Source organism: Gorilla gorilla, chromosome 11 (genome assembly GCF_029281585.2).
Source record: "Gorilla gorilla gorilla isolate KB3781 chromosome 11, NHGRI_mGorGor1-v2.1_pri, whole genome shotgun sequence".
NCBI classification, from domain to species: Eukaryota; Metazoa; Chordata; class Mammalia; order Primates; family Hominidae; genus Gorilla; species Gorilla gorilla.
This window is the reverse complement of record NC_073235.2, coordinates 135,770,555-135,785,399: the sequence shown is the minus strand read 5'-3', so window position 1 is coordinate 135,785,399 and position 14,845 is coordinate 135,770,555. Positions and strand designations below refer to the sequence as shown.

Below are 14,845 nucleotides of genomic sequence, written 5' to 3'. Positions count from 1 at the left end.
GGCACCTATAATCCCAGCTACTAGGGAGACTGAGGCAGGGGAATCACTTGAACCCGGGAGGTGGAGGTTGCAGGGAGCCGACATCGCACCACTGCACTCCAGCCTGGGTGACAAGAGTGAAACTCTGTCTCAAAAATAAAAAATATAAAAAAATGAACTGCAAGTTTTGCACATTTTGACTTTGCTTGGTGAAATCAGATGCTGTGAGCACCAGCCTCGGACAGAACAGAGTTCTACAAATGGAAAGGCACTGTTTTGTGCTAGTCTCGCAGCCCCTCAGAAAACACGGTCTGTTCTCCTGTAAGTTCACCTCCCTTCTCTCCCTCCTGAGCCACTTCCTCTCTCTCCTTTGAGAGACTGAAGACAACAGTTGGCCAAGCCACAGCCCCTCCTTTCCCTTCATCTCTGGACAGTCTGCTTCACCTTCGTTTCCTCTTCATACCCATGGACCACAAATAGCCTGTGGCATGCAACTCCATCATGTCACAGAGCAGGGTCACTTGGAGGGCCACAGTTTACCAGCTAAGCCACCCCACGGACACCTGGGAGGAAGCCAGGCTCAGCCAGGCCTTCACGTCCGGCTACCTGCGCGTGCGCTTTCTTCCTCATCGTTTACACCCTTTCTCTGCCAGTATCAGCTGAAGTCAGGTTCAGATTTCTAGGTTTATAAAGGACTCACCTGAACAGTGAATTTATCGTCTTCATTGGGCAGAATTCTGTAAGTGTAAACGCAATTCCGATACCTGAAATAGATCAAAGACTTTATTAGAACCCATGCAGGAAGACCCGGTTTCCTCTTAACTGAAAAGACAAGACTTCCTGACACAGCTTGAGGAATCTGGACACAAAGTCTCTGAATTTCGGAGCTGACCGTTCTCTTAAGATGGAGGTGAGTCCTGACGTCCAGCAATCGTGGGCTGAGGCACTCTTATTCCTCCACTGCTTCTGCACTCAGGGAGCACCAGGAAAAGGTGAGGGGGGTGTCATTTAGGTGGGGACCCGGCAGCTACAGGGTCTGATCTAAAGGAGTCTGCCACATGGAGGGGCTTTCTTAACCTCTCGGTTGCCAAGAAGATAGAGCAAGAGTGGGTGTTTGCAGGCCAAGCACGGTGGCTCACGCCTGTAATCCCAGCACTTTGGGAGGCTGAGATGGGTGGATCACAAGGTCAAGAGATTGAGACCATCCTGGCCAACATGGTGAAATCCCATCTCTACTAAAAATACAAAAATTAGCTGGGCGTGGTGGCGCACGCCTGTAGTCCCAGCTACTTGGGAGGCTGAGGCAGAAGAATCACTTGAACCCAGGAGGCGGAGGTTGCAGTGAGCCGAGAATGTGCCACTTCACTCCAGCCTGGTGACAGAGCGAGACTCCGTCTCAAAACAAAACAAAACAAAACAAAAAAACAACAAAAAAGAGGGGGTGTTTGAAGAAGAAACACGACTCCAGTGGGCCCAAGCAGAGCGGCCTATGGTGAATGGAAAGCCAGGCATAGCCGCAGAGGGGCCACCTGTCAGGGGCAGGGATCACTCAGCACCTCGTTCCCGCTGAGCTCCCTGCCACCCCCAAATGGCTTCATCCTCTTGGACACTATGCCCCGTGGATTATCTCCCAGGGGTTGGCCACCAGCCTTGCCGAGACCTGGATTTGCCCCAGCAGCTGGAGAGCAAGTCTTGGGGTTGTTTCTAACAAGAAGGTCCTAGGAATCCCAGATTCTCTTCTCTTTCTAGAAGCTCTACCTTCCTTTGGCACAGTCATCTCTAATGTGAGGAGGAGACGGTACTTTTTACTTTCCTAAAACCTGTGAGAGGAAAAGGGGGCTGTCAAGTGCTAGCACCTTGGGAGAGGGGCACACTAGGGTGGTCCTCAGCCTGCTGAAACCCTGGCAGCAGCTAACACCCATGGAATCCATTGGCTGCTGAGGCCAGAAGGCTGTCAGGAGATCGAGGGAAAGCTATTTGGATCTTAGGCTCTTACTTAAAGCTGCTGGTCTGTTCTCACCCACCATAATCTTGCCCCATTTTGCTACTTAAGATTCTCCTGAGCCCGGAAGGCTCGCCTGGCCCATAGAGCCCTGTAGACAGGACCAGCCTCTGTAATGAAGCCAGTGCCTCAGTGTAGAAGCTCCACACACTCACCCCCTCAGGTACAGGCACTCCACTGAGCATTTACATATGTTATTGGTATGTTTTGTTTAACTAGATTTTTTTTTTTTTTTTGAGATGGAGTCTCACTCTGTCACTCAGGCTGGAGTGCATGATCTCGGCTCACTGCAACCTCTGCCTCCCAGGTTCAAGCAATTCTCCTGCCTCAGCCTCTCAAGTAACTGGGATTACAAGCTCCTGCCATCACACTTGGCTAATTTTTGTATTTTTAGTAGAGAGGGTTTTTTTTTTTTTTTTTTTTGAGGCGGAGTTTTGCTCTTGTTGCCCAGGCTGGAGTGCAATGGCACGCAATCTTGGCTCACCGCAAACTCTGCCTCCTAGGTTCAAGCAATTATCCTGCCTCAGCCTCTCAAGTAGCTGGGATTACAGGCATGTGCCACCACACCCAGCTAATTTTGTATTTTTAGTAGAGATGGGGTTTCTCCATATTGGTCAGGCTGGTCTCGACTCCTGACCTCAGGTGATCCACCCACCTCGGCCTCCCAAAGTGCTGGGATTACAGGCATGAGCCACTGCACTTGACCCTGTTTAACTAGATTTTTAAAAATATATACTAACTTTAAAAAATGAAAACCATACAGAAAGATATAAAATAAAAAATAAACATCTCCTTCCCCACTCCCATGAGCCCCTCTTCTTAGATTTCCTATTCCTGTTTGTAAGTAAGTTCAGAAATTTTAAACATACCCACAAGATTATATATACATATCTTTTTAGATGCCAATAATATCATACTATATATACCGTTTTCTGAAATTTGTTTTTTTCACCAAAAAAGATCATAGAGATCTTCTCAAGCCAAGTGAGAGATGGTTTATTACTATTTTCATCATGTTTCACCATGTGCTGTACACGTGTTGACGTTTATTAGTGATTGTAGATAAATCACTAGAAGGTGACAGCTGGCTAAATGACCTGGAGATTTGCTATTTTGATAGAGACTACCAACTGTCTTCCAATGAAGTTGTGGCCTTTTTTTTCTCCTACTAACCGGATATGAATGTGTCTATTTCCCCACACCCTGCCAACTGGCTGTTATCAGACCTTTTAATCTTTGCAAATCTGAGAGGTGAGAATGATAACTTGCTTTAATTTGCCTTTCTTGATGAGAAAAGTCCTTCAGCATGTTCTCATGTTTAGTTATCTGTATTTCTTTTTCTGTGAATTCCCTTTTGTGTCTTTGACTCGCTTATTTTGGTATCATTTTTTGCTTAGTTATGAATAAGACTCTGATATATGCTACAATATATTTTGGAGTTATTTTTAACAGGTTGTTTTTAAAGCTGTGTAGATGTTTTACAATTTTATGTGGCTAATTTTACAATATTTTATTTTATGGCTTTTGCATCATGGGTACTTAAAAAGAATTTTGAGTAATTTCACTTCCACATGTCTCTTCACTTCACGTAGAAAAGGTGATTTTTCTGTCTTTCTCCCATGGCTTTTGTCCCCATCCTTCTGCTCCCTGTCCTACCTCCAGAGCCTGAATTGATACAATCGTCTTGCATCAGAGACAGCAAGGATGAATCTCTAGCCCAGTGACACTACATATCCCAGGGACACCTCTGGGACACAGAGAACCACTGGCCTCAATCCCCTTTGCAGAGCCTGCCAGACAAATGTGGAGATAGCTCAACTCTGCTGTGCTCTTATTTTTCAATGCTCTCTTCCCGTGGCACTTCCTCCTGTAGGTATGCAAATGAGGTGAGGGGTGAGGACAGCCTCTTATTTGGCTGAGGGCAGCTGACTTGTGGAAGAGCTCCAGTCAGCCCAAACATCAGCCTGTAGACAGAGAGAAAGAACATAATCATGAAGGGAGAGTCAGAGGCAGGCGCACAGAACAGGAAAGCCTTTTTGGTTCAATCAAGTGTGGCAGACAAACCTTTATGGCTTTTTCAAAGATGTTCTAGAAACACTGAAACAAAGAAACAGCTCCATGTTGCCAAAACAGATCAGAATTCAAAAGCTAGTATAACAGGAAGAAGATACTTCCCCCTTAGACAGTAACATCTCAGCAGATGTTAATGACCCTGCATAGCCAATGCACAGGGCTGGACATTCTGACCCCCAGGGCTGAATCAGTTTCAACCTTCAAGGGAAAACATACAGCACCACCCCACACACACCCCATCAGCCCCGCCACACACAAGTCGTTGGGAGCAGTAGTACCAAACTGTATTCCATGGGTGTGGGGGCTCTGCCAAGCGGTGGAGGAGGGTGCTCACTTGGCCTGCCACCCCACCAGCAGTTTGTACTTCACTCTGGTCCTATACACACACACACACACACACGTGCACACACAACATAAGCATACATGTGTATACATGTAACATGCATGCATGCATATGTGTATGTACACATGCACACACACACACAATATCTTGCATGCAGAATGTTTAAAGCAAAGATTCTACAACTAAATAGTGTTTGGCAATTGCTGCCCTGGAACATAACCTGGAAAACATGCTCACTGCTCTTTGGGGGCAGTGGGTCCCGCCCAGCCCTTCCCCAGCTCTTTGTGGTGATTTGGTAACACCTTGTTACGCTAACACTGGCTCTCAGCTGAGACTCCTCCCAGTGACTGGATGGCCTCTCAGAGTAATCAGATCAGGATTATTCCCATTGGAGATCTGGGTTAGGATAGCACTGGGCCCAACAGTACTTCCTTCTGCTAACAAATGAGATTTGTTCCATTCCCAAATGAAGGGGGGCTTACAGCAAATTTCCCATGTGACTCCCACAGGTGCTGGGTGATGACAGGTGCCCACCCTGTGCTGAGTGTGGAGGCAAAGAAGAGGCAGGAAGGTGCTTCTCAGTAGAAGAGCATTTCTGGACCAGGTCAACCCTGATGTAGTACGAGAAGTTCTACTCTAATATGGGAGGACAAGCCCGTGGAAGTAGGAAGAAACATCATCGTGTTTGATTCTTTCAGATAAATCTTAGCATTTCTGTATGGCCATTCCTAGCCAAATGAACACTGACAGCCAGACCCAGGAACATCTTCACCATGGACAGACCCACAGAGAGACAGAGAATCCAACTATAAAATTCAAGAACCTCTTTGTGTTCCTATCTTGCTTTGCTGATCTGCTCCTGTAATTGCTTTTAAATCCTTTTGTGACTCTTGTTACGTATCATTTCTAATTTCTAATGTTTTTGTCTGTGTTTTTGCATTTTCTTAAGACTTGTGTTTCTGCAGATTTCTGGACAAGATGGGGTAGGAGAACGGGGGCTGGAAACCCTGCGTTCAAAAAAAAAAAAAAACACAAAAAAAACCATTTGCACCAATGTAGAAGGACAAGAAAATGTGTGGCAACCTTGGGAAACAAACTGTTCACCATTCGCCACTCCAAACCTTGAAGAATCACAGCCAGAGAGAAAGCTAAAGTTGATGAATGAAAAGAGGCCATTTCTTGCTAACCTGGACCCCTCCAGAAGGGAGAAAGCATTAACAGGTGGCTCAGCTGGCCAGGAGGTGAGAGATGGAGGTGAGGCTGGCCGAGTATTATTGGGAGCTGGCTGAGCACCCCCACAACAGCTTGAGGGTCCAGCGGGCTATTCCTCGTCTGACAGCTACTCAAAGACAAGACCCAGGTATGAGGCGCCCCCTCTCCACCCTTGGAGGGAGCCCATCCTCTGTGTGTCTCACCACACCCTCATCTCTGGCCCCACCACCGGCTGGATCTTGAATTGTCATCTCCCATCCAGTGCCAGTCGTTTTAACCCACTCCCATCTCTGAACAAATCTGATCCAATTGTTCTCGACAGTTCTTTGTCAGAAAAGAAAAATCACCTGACCTATGAAAACATGTCACCATCCAGAAAAGGGCATTTTCCTAAGGACTCCAGGGAGTTACTTCCATCTTAAATAGAATCACTGATAAAAATAAATTCTGGACAAGTCTGATTTGTGAACTCAGGAAGATTCGAGAGATCACTGCATATCAGAAATTGGAGGGATTGATTGTGAAAATTGAGCAAACTGAGATAAAGGAAACTGACCATTAGGGAAGAGCCGGGACGTTTAGAGTCAGAATTTAACACACGACAGAGGCAGGAAATAGCAGCTATGGATTGGAGAAAGTGAACGAGGAAAAAGACACACTCAAGAAAGTGGTACTAGAGGAAAAGACAAAGATTTAAAAAAGAGAGGGAAGAAGAGAAATACAGAAGCTGATCTCAGTCCTACAGATGCAACAGGGCTTCCTGAAAAGACAGAGATTTTTTTTTTTTTTTGAGATTGAGTTTCGCTCTTGTCGCCCAGGCTGGAGTGCAATGGCTCGATCTCGGCTCACTGCAACCTCTGCCTCCCAGGTTCAAGCTGTTCTCCTGCCTCAGCCTCCGGAGTAGCTGGGATTACAGGCACCCGCCACCATGTTCGGCTAATGTTTGTACTTTTAGTAGAGATGGGGTTTCACCATGTTGGCCAGGCTGGTCTTGAACTCCTGACCTCAGGTGATCCGCCTGCTTCAGCCTCCCAAAGTGCTGGGATTACAGGCGTGAGCCACTGTGTCCCAAAGTGCTGGGATTACAGGCGTGAGCCACTGTGTCCGGTCCAGAGATCATTTTTTAGAATATAAAAACAAAAAGCAGAAGAGATTAACCAACCTAAGAGCCTGTCACTTGAAAAGTAGGAGATTAAATGGACAAACCTGTGACAAACAGAATCAAGGAAAGAAACAAATGCGAGTGAGCTGGACAGCCTCTCCCTGCCTCCCCTCCCCCAGCGAGACCCACTCGCTACCCTTTTCCACCTGCCCTGTGCAGCCAGCAAATCTCCGGGGGCTGCTTTACCCAGGTTTGGCTGAAGCGAGGCACCAGCAGGGTGAGTGGAGGGGGGATGGGCTGATTTGTTCCACTGACCCCACCCTGCCTGCTGCAGATTTGCAGGGACAGAACTCCACCTCTGGAGTCTCCTAGCTGCAGCCCTGCCAGGTTCTGGTGACAAAGCTCTGGCCCCTGCCTCTTCAGTTCAGGGGTGGGAATGGATCCTGAGGGTGCCAGCCACTGGCTGCCTTGCCATTCCTGTCTTTATCACTCCTGTTGAACATGCCATCTATTTCCTGCCAGGACCCTGGGCACCACAAACAGTTAGAAATGAGAAAATGAAGACGGCTACAATAAAAGAGAAAACTTACAGTTATACAAAACTATGCATGATTGTTTGCCAGAAATTTTGAAAACCTCAACAAATAGATTGTTCTCTGAAAATTACGTATAACTTAACAGAAGTGACATGGGAGGAAATAGAAAACAAGACCAATTCAACACTAAAGAATAAATTGAAGTAAATATTAAAGAATTATCTGTATAAATGGCATTGAGAAGAAGTGGCTTTACCAACTTTTTTTTAAGTATTTCAAAAATCAGATAATAATTATGCTACATAAATGCCTCCAGAATATTTTGTAAAATATACATGACTCTTAAAACCATAACATAACCAAAATCAGGTAAATCAACCTCAACTATGAATGCATATATAAAAACCCTAAATAAGTTTCAGAGTACAATAAAAAAGTATTGTATCAAGAATAGTTCATTGTAATCATGCAAAATGGTTTAACATATATAAACCAAATATAAATATATAAAATTATTTTACCAGTAAATGAAATAAGGGGTATAATATAATCATCACAATAGATATTAAAAAGGCATTTGATAAAAATTAAATACTCAGTCCTTCAGAACTCTTTCTAAAACTAGAAGAAGACTGCTTCTTCTTGGACATGACAAACAGCAACAATTACCTTTTATCAAGTGGTAACTAGGTGACAGAGGCTATCCCACGCCCTTCCCAGGTGGTCCATAGCGGTTCTCACAGTATGTCTCCTTGAGGTGGATGTTTTCTTTTTCCAATATTCTCCACTGTAGTGTTTTAGAAATACTGGCCCATGCAATAAGTTATGAAATCTGAATAAGTGTCATAAGTATTTGGAAAGTACACCACAAAACAGTGGTAATTTGTAGATGACATGAGAGTCAAACAAGAAAATCCCAGAGAAGCAACCAAAAAACAATTTGAAATAATGAGGAGTGAGTAAAGTGACAGAATAAAAGATGAATTTATAAAATCTAAAACTTCCCTGTATGTTATCAGTTATAATGAAATGTAGGGGAAAATGTATTCACAATAGTAATAAGAGTATAAGATAATCAGAAGAAATTATAACAATAAATATGCAGGATCTATATGAAGAAAATTACAAAATTTAAAATAACAGGGACAACCATATTTGTTAAGACTGAATATTACCAAAATGTCAATTTATGCCAGCTATATTATGGATTTTGTACAATTCCAATCAAAGTCCCAATAGTAGTTTTCTCCAATTTGGCAATATTATTAGCTGGTTCACCTGGAAGAATAGATATGAAAATCACCTAAAATAAAATATTTTATAAAATTAGGTGGTATAATTGTTATGATATTGGTGAAAGAAAAGCAGATATACATGTAACAGAGTACAAACACAAAGAAAGATATATGACTTAAAATATGATAAAAGAGGAACCCCAAAGGGTAAAGGAATGTTATTCAGTAAGAGGTTTTGGGAAAGATGATTAGCTGAGAAAAATACACATAAATCTTTTTTTTTTTTTCCTTTTTTTGAGGCAGAGACTCACTCTGTGGCCCAGGCTGGAGTGTAGAGAGGCACAATCTTGGCTCACTGCAACCTCTGCCTCCTGGGTTCAAACAATTCTCCCACCTCAGTCTCCCAGGTAGCTGGAACTATAGGCACACACCACCACGCCAAGCTAATTTTTATTTTTATTTTTTTGTATTTTTAGTAGAGACAGGATTTCACTATGTTAGCCAGGATGGTCTTGATCTCCTGACCTCTGGTGATCTGGCCGCCTCGGCCTCCCAAACTGCTGCAATTACAGGTGTGAGCCACTGTGCCCAGCCTAAATCTGTATCCTGCATCATTTATTAAATTAATTCCAGAGAGATTAAATGGTTCAATGTAAAACAAACAAACAAAAACAAAAGTAAAAAACCCATAACTGCTTCATTTGTTTTTACCAAGTACTGTGCTAAAAACATGATACATATTTTCCAACCAATCTGCCCCACAACATTACCACATAGGTATTCTTAGCCCTGGTTTTCGAAAGGGGAACCAGGGCCCAGTGGAATTAAATAAACTGCTGGATCCTGGCCAGGCGCGGTGGCTCACGCCTGTAATCCCAGCACTTCGGGAGGCCAAGGCGAGCGGACCACAAGGTCAGGAGTTTGAAAGCAGCCTGGCCAATATGGTGAGACCCCGTCTCTACTAAAAAATACAAAAATTAGCTGGGCATGGTGGCGGGAGCCTGTAATCCCAGCTACTCGAGAGACTGAGGCAGAAGAATCACTTGAACCGGGGAGGCAGAAGTTTGCAGTGAGCCAAGATCACACCATTGCACTCCAGCCTGGGCGACAGACTGAGACTCCATCTCGAAAAACAAAAAAAACCTGTTGAATCCTTAGCCCAAGTCTATTAGCTCCAAAGTCTCTGTCATAACGCACCTGCCTTGTACAAGAAGAAACAAGTGAATTTCTGCATGCAGAGGGATTCTCTGCATTGAAAAGCGAAGGGAGAAAAAAGGAAAAGACTGAGAGACTTCACTATATAAAAATTTACAGTCCCTGAATGTCAAAAAAAAATCATAAAACTCAAAGGAAAATCACAATGAAAATATTTGCAACAAGTGTGATATAAACTTGTGCAAGTAGATAACAGAAAAACTATAGCTTCGATAGAAAAATGGCAAAGAGAATTGAACAGACCATTCACGAAAGAGGGATTATGAGGGTCAATAACTCTATCAAATAAGCTCAACGTGACCACAATCAAATGCAAATCAAAATGAACATTCACCACCTTCACCTTGCAATGTATTGTGTTTTGAAATGAAAATATTCAGAATAGGAAGGTTAGAATGAGGCGGGCACTCTGTTGTACAGCTTACTGGTGCATATATGGAAAAAAGTTTCCAGAAAGCAATGTATCATTCTGTATCAAGAGCCTTAAAAACATTCCTGTCCCTCGATCTAGTAATTCCACTCCTCAGAATCTATAACCAGACATGTTTATAACATTTCTGCAAAAGACCTTCATCAGTCATATTTATAACAACAAAATGCTGTTGATAACTTAAATATCTGATAATAGAAGAATCATTTCATGAAGTGTGGCACATCATGTAATAGAATCCTGTACATCCATTAAATATGATCATTAGAAAGAAAACCTAACTAAATGGGAAAAGGCTAATGCTGCTAGAAATCTCAGACTAAAATTAAAATATGATATTTAGGAAGAAATTCTAACTAAATGGGAAAATGCTAATGCTGCTAGAAATCTCAGACTAAAATTATACATATACATGTAATACATGTATATACAAAATGGAAATTACATACATACAGGGAGGTAGAGAGAAGAAGAAGATACACCAGTGAATTAACAATGGTTATTCTAGTGTCTCAGTGATGGGGTGGTTACTTTTCTGCTTTTTGCTTTGTACTTTCTGTGCTTTGTATAAATACCATTTTTTAAAGTGACTCTAAAGAACAGGACACTGCTGTTTATCAGATCTATTTGTTTCTCCATTGCCACTGACAGCTGTGTGGTCCAGCAAGCCTCTCTGCTCCGGGGAGGTCCCAAATGATCTCTCAGGGCCAGCCCTCCGTGGGGTTGTTTACAATAAGTATTGAACCCAAACTGTTAGGGGCCTGCACTTGTTAATATCATGTTTTCCTAATGAAAGGGGACAATGGGAGCCTGAAGTGAGCAGGGGAGAGAATCTGGTCCCCACGTGCTGCCGCACCTGTCAAGCCTGAGTACCCCCGTCATGGAACATGCTGTGCTCCTTCCATCGTCCTCAGCCCCAGGACTTCAGTCCCCTCTGCACCCACCCCCTCAATTGGAGCCTAGTGGTCTTCAGATGCCTGCCTTTCTTCCTGATGTCATGTTCATTGCCCCTGGTTTCACTCCATGTGCCTCTGTGCCCCCATCCCTTCCTCCTGCCGGCTTCCAGGCTCCCAGCCCTGTCCCCAGCAGCCTCCGTCACAGGGGCATCACTCAGTCCTCTTCCTGCTTCCATCTCTCTGAGTGCTTCCTCCAAGGAGGCCTCAAGTGACAACTCAGCATCCCCTGGAGGCCTCCAGGAAGTTTCCTAAGCAATCCTCTGCCCCCATTCTCCTCTCTCCTCTGTATGGAATGTTCTTCACAGATGGGTCCTGTACTCCTCTGCTTCTGAGATGTCACTAGTCACTTTTAGCTCATAAAGACTAATTGCCAGCACGATTTTTTTTTTTTTAGACGGATTCTAGCTCTGTCGCCCAGGCTGGAGTGCAGTGGCACGATCTCGGCTCACTGCAACCTCCACCTCCTGGGTTCAAGCAATTCTCCTGCCTCAGCCTCCCAAGTAGCTGGGATTACAGTCACCCGCCACCATGCCCAGCTAAATTTTTTGTATTTTTAGTAAAGACAGGGTTTCACTGTGTTGGCCAGGCTGGTCTCAAACTCCTGACCTCATGATCCACCTGCCTCGGCCTCCCAAAGTACTGGGATTACAGGTGTGAGCCACCACACCTGATCACCAGCATGATTTTTTTTTTTTTTTTTTTTTTTTTTTGAGACAGAGTTTCGCTCTTGTTGCCCAGGCTGGAGTGCAAGGGCACCATCTCGGCTCACCACAACCTCTGCCTCCCGAGTTCAAGCAATTCTCCTGCCTCAGCCTCTCGAGTAGCTGGGATTACAGGCATGTGCCACCATCCCCGGCTAATTTTGTATTTTTAGTAAAGATGGGGTTTCTCCATGTTGGTCAGGCTGGTCTTGAACTCCCAACCTCAGGTGATCCACCTACCTCGGCCTCCCAAAGTGCTGGGATTACAGGCATGAGCCACCTTGCCCAGCACCAGCATGATTTTTATGTGTGCAAAGCATTCGGTGGGTGCTTACCACATGCCTGGCCTTGGACTGTAAATGTCACTCACATCTTTCCATTTTATCCTCTCGATAACCCAAGGAAACAAGGAAAAGAAAAACAACCCTGTTTTCTAAATGTGCAAAGGATCTGAATTGACTTTTCTCCAAATACAAATGGCCATTAACCATGAGAAAAGACGTTTGGCATCATTAGCCATTAGAGAAATGCAAATTAAAACCACAATAAGACATCACTTCACACCCACTAGGATGGCCATAATAAAAAAGATAATAACAAGTGCTGGTAGGGAAGTGGAGACATTGGAACCCTCAGATGTTGCTGGTAGGAATGCAAAATGGTGGATCCACCAAGGAAAACAGTTTAGCTGTTCCTCAAAGTGTTAGACTTAAATGACCCAGCAATTCTGCTCCTAGATATAGACCCAAGAATATTGAAAATATATGTTTGCACAAAACCTTGTATATGAATGTTCATCGCGCATTATTCATTATAGCCCAAAAGTGGAAACAACCCAAATGCCTGTCAACTGATGAATGGATAAACAAAATGTGGTTCTTTCAATACAGTGGCTCATTAGTCAGCCCTGGAGAGGAATGATTCATGCCACGACACAGATGAAGCTTGACAGCATTGTGCTCAGTGAAAGAAGCTGGCCCCAAAGTCCACATGTTGTATGTTTCCAGTTATGAAACATCCAGAAAAGATAAATCCATAGACAAAAAGTCATTTAGTTGCTGCCAGGGTTTGGGTGGAGAGGGAATAGGGAGTGACTGCTGTGGGTACAGGGTTTCTTTTCTTTTTGAGGTATTGAGAATGTCCTGGAATCAGACAGTGGTGTTGGTTTACAACATTGGGAATGCACTAAAAACACGATAAAGAATTGTATACCAGGGCCAGGTGCAGTGGCTCACGCCTGTAATCCCAACACTTTGGGAGGCCTAGGCGGGCGGATCACCTGAGGTCAGGAGTTCGAGACCAGCCTAGCCAACATGGTGAAACCTCGTCTCTACTAAAAATGCAAAAATTAGCTGGGTGTGGTGGGAGGCACCTGTAATCCCAGCTATTTGGGAAGCTGAGGCAGAGCATTGCTTGAATTCAGGGGGCGGAGGTTACAGTGAGCCAAGAACATACCATTGCATTCCAGCCCGGGCAACAAGGGTGAGACTCTGTCTCAAAAAGAAAAAAAAAAATTAGCCGGGCATGGTGGCATGTGCCTGTAATCCCAGCTACTCAGGAGGCTGAGGCAGGAGAATCACTTCAACCCGGGAGACAGAGGTTGCAGTGTGCCGAGATCATGCCACTGCACTCCAGCCTGGGCAACAGAGCAAGACTGACTTGGAAAAAAAAAATTAAGAATTGTACACCATAGAAAGGGTGACTGTATGGAATATGAATTATACCTCAATTTGAAAAAATAACCCAACGAGTGGGCTTTGGCCTTGTCATCCTCATTCTACCTGTGAAGATGCTGGGTTGACACAGGAAGGTTAGCATTTTGCAAATGCAGCACAGCAGAGCCAGCAGACCACAGAGCCTTGCTCCTCAGGAGTGCACAGCATGGCACGAGTTATACAGGGAAGAGCAGAACTCCTCTCACTCTATGTCTGGGGTGGGGAGAAAGGCCTGGCTGTGAGGACCACATGTCATCATGACGCAAGGGTTCATGTGCAGGGAGATGGCACCAATTGATTGAGAAGTCTGATGTGAGGCTGCATGCAGCGGCTCACACTTGTAATGTCAGCACTTTGGGAGGCCAAGGTGGGAGAACCACCTGACTCCAGGAGTTGGGGGCCAGCCTGGGCAACATAGCGAAACCCTGTCTCTACATAAAAAAGATTAGCCAGGCTTGGTGACTTGCACCTGGAATACCAGCTACTCGGGAAACTGAGGCAGGAGGATCACTTGATCAAGCAAGGCTGCAGTGAGCCGTGATTGTGCCACTGCACTCCAGCCTGGGCAACAGCAAAAGACCCTGTCTCAAAAATAAAAAATAAAATAATAATAATAATAATAAAAGGCCAGGTGCAGTGGCTCACACCTGTAATCCCAGCACTTTGGGAGGCCGAGGCAGGTGGATCACGAGGTCAGGAGTTCGAGACCAGCCTAGCCAACATGGTGAAACCCCATCGCTACTAAAAATACAAAAATTAGCCAGGTATGGTGGTGGGTACCTGTAATCCCAGCTACTCAGGAGGCTGAGGCAGAAGAATTGCTTGAATCCTGGAGGTGGAGGTTGCAGTGAGCCAAGATCACACTATGGCACTTTAGCCTGGGTGACAGAGCAAGACTCTGTCTCAAAAAAAAAAAAAGAAAGAAAGAAAGAAAGAAAGAAAGAAAAAGGCTGGGTGCAGTGGCTCATGCCTGTAATCTCAGCACTTTGGGAGGCTGAAGAGGCCAGATCACCTGAGGATAATACAAAAAAAAAAAAATTAGCCCGGTGTGGTGGCAGGCACCTGTAATCCCAGCTGCTTGGGGGGCTGAAGTAGGAGAATTGCTTAATCCTGGGAGGCGGAGGTTGCAGTGAACCAAGATTGCACCACTGCACTCCAGCCTGGGCAACAGAGCAAGACTCTGTCAAAAAAAAAAAAAAAAAAACCCAAGAAGTGCTGATTGTGTTCATGAATTTATGAATTTATGAATTTAACCTACCAGGTAGACAAACATGCAAAGCATCAAAGCTGGAGCCTAATCTCTGGACCCAAAAGGACTTTTCTGGGGGGCTGAGCGTAGGCACAGA

General features: G+C 44.6%; 1 protein-coding gene across 2 annotated transcripts in view; it reads right to left on the bottom strand.

The window, feature by feature from the left end:
* Nucleotides 1-14,845, bottom strand: part of INPP5D (inositol polyphosphate-5-phosphatase D) — a 150,371-nt gene that overhangs the window by 130,250 nt on the left and 5,276 nt on the right. For both annotated transcript variants that reach the window (XM_031008651.3, XM_031008652.3), the window contains exon 2: nucleotides 680-743. In XM_031008651.3, the coding sequence (XP_030864511.2) occupies nucleotides 680-743 (64 nt within the window). The remainder of the gene's footprint in view (nucleotides 1-679; nucleotides 744-14,845) is intronic.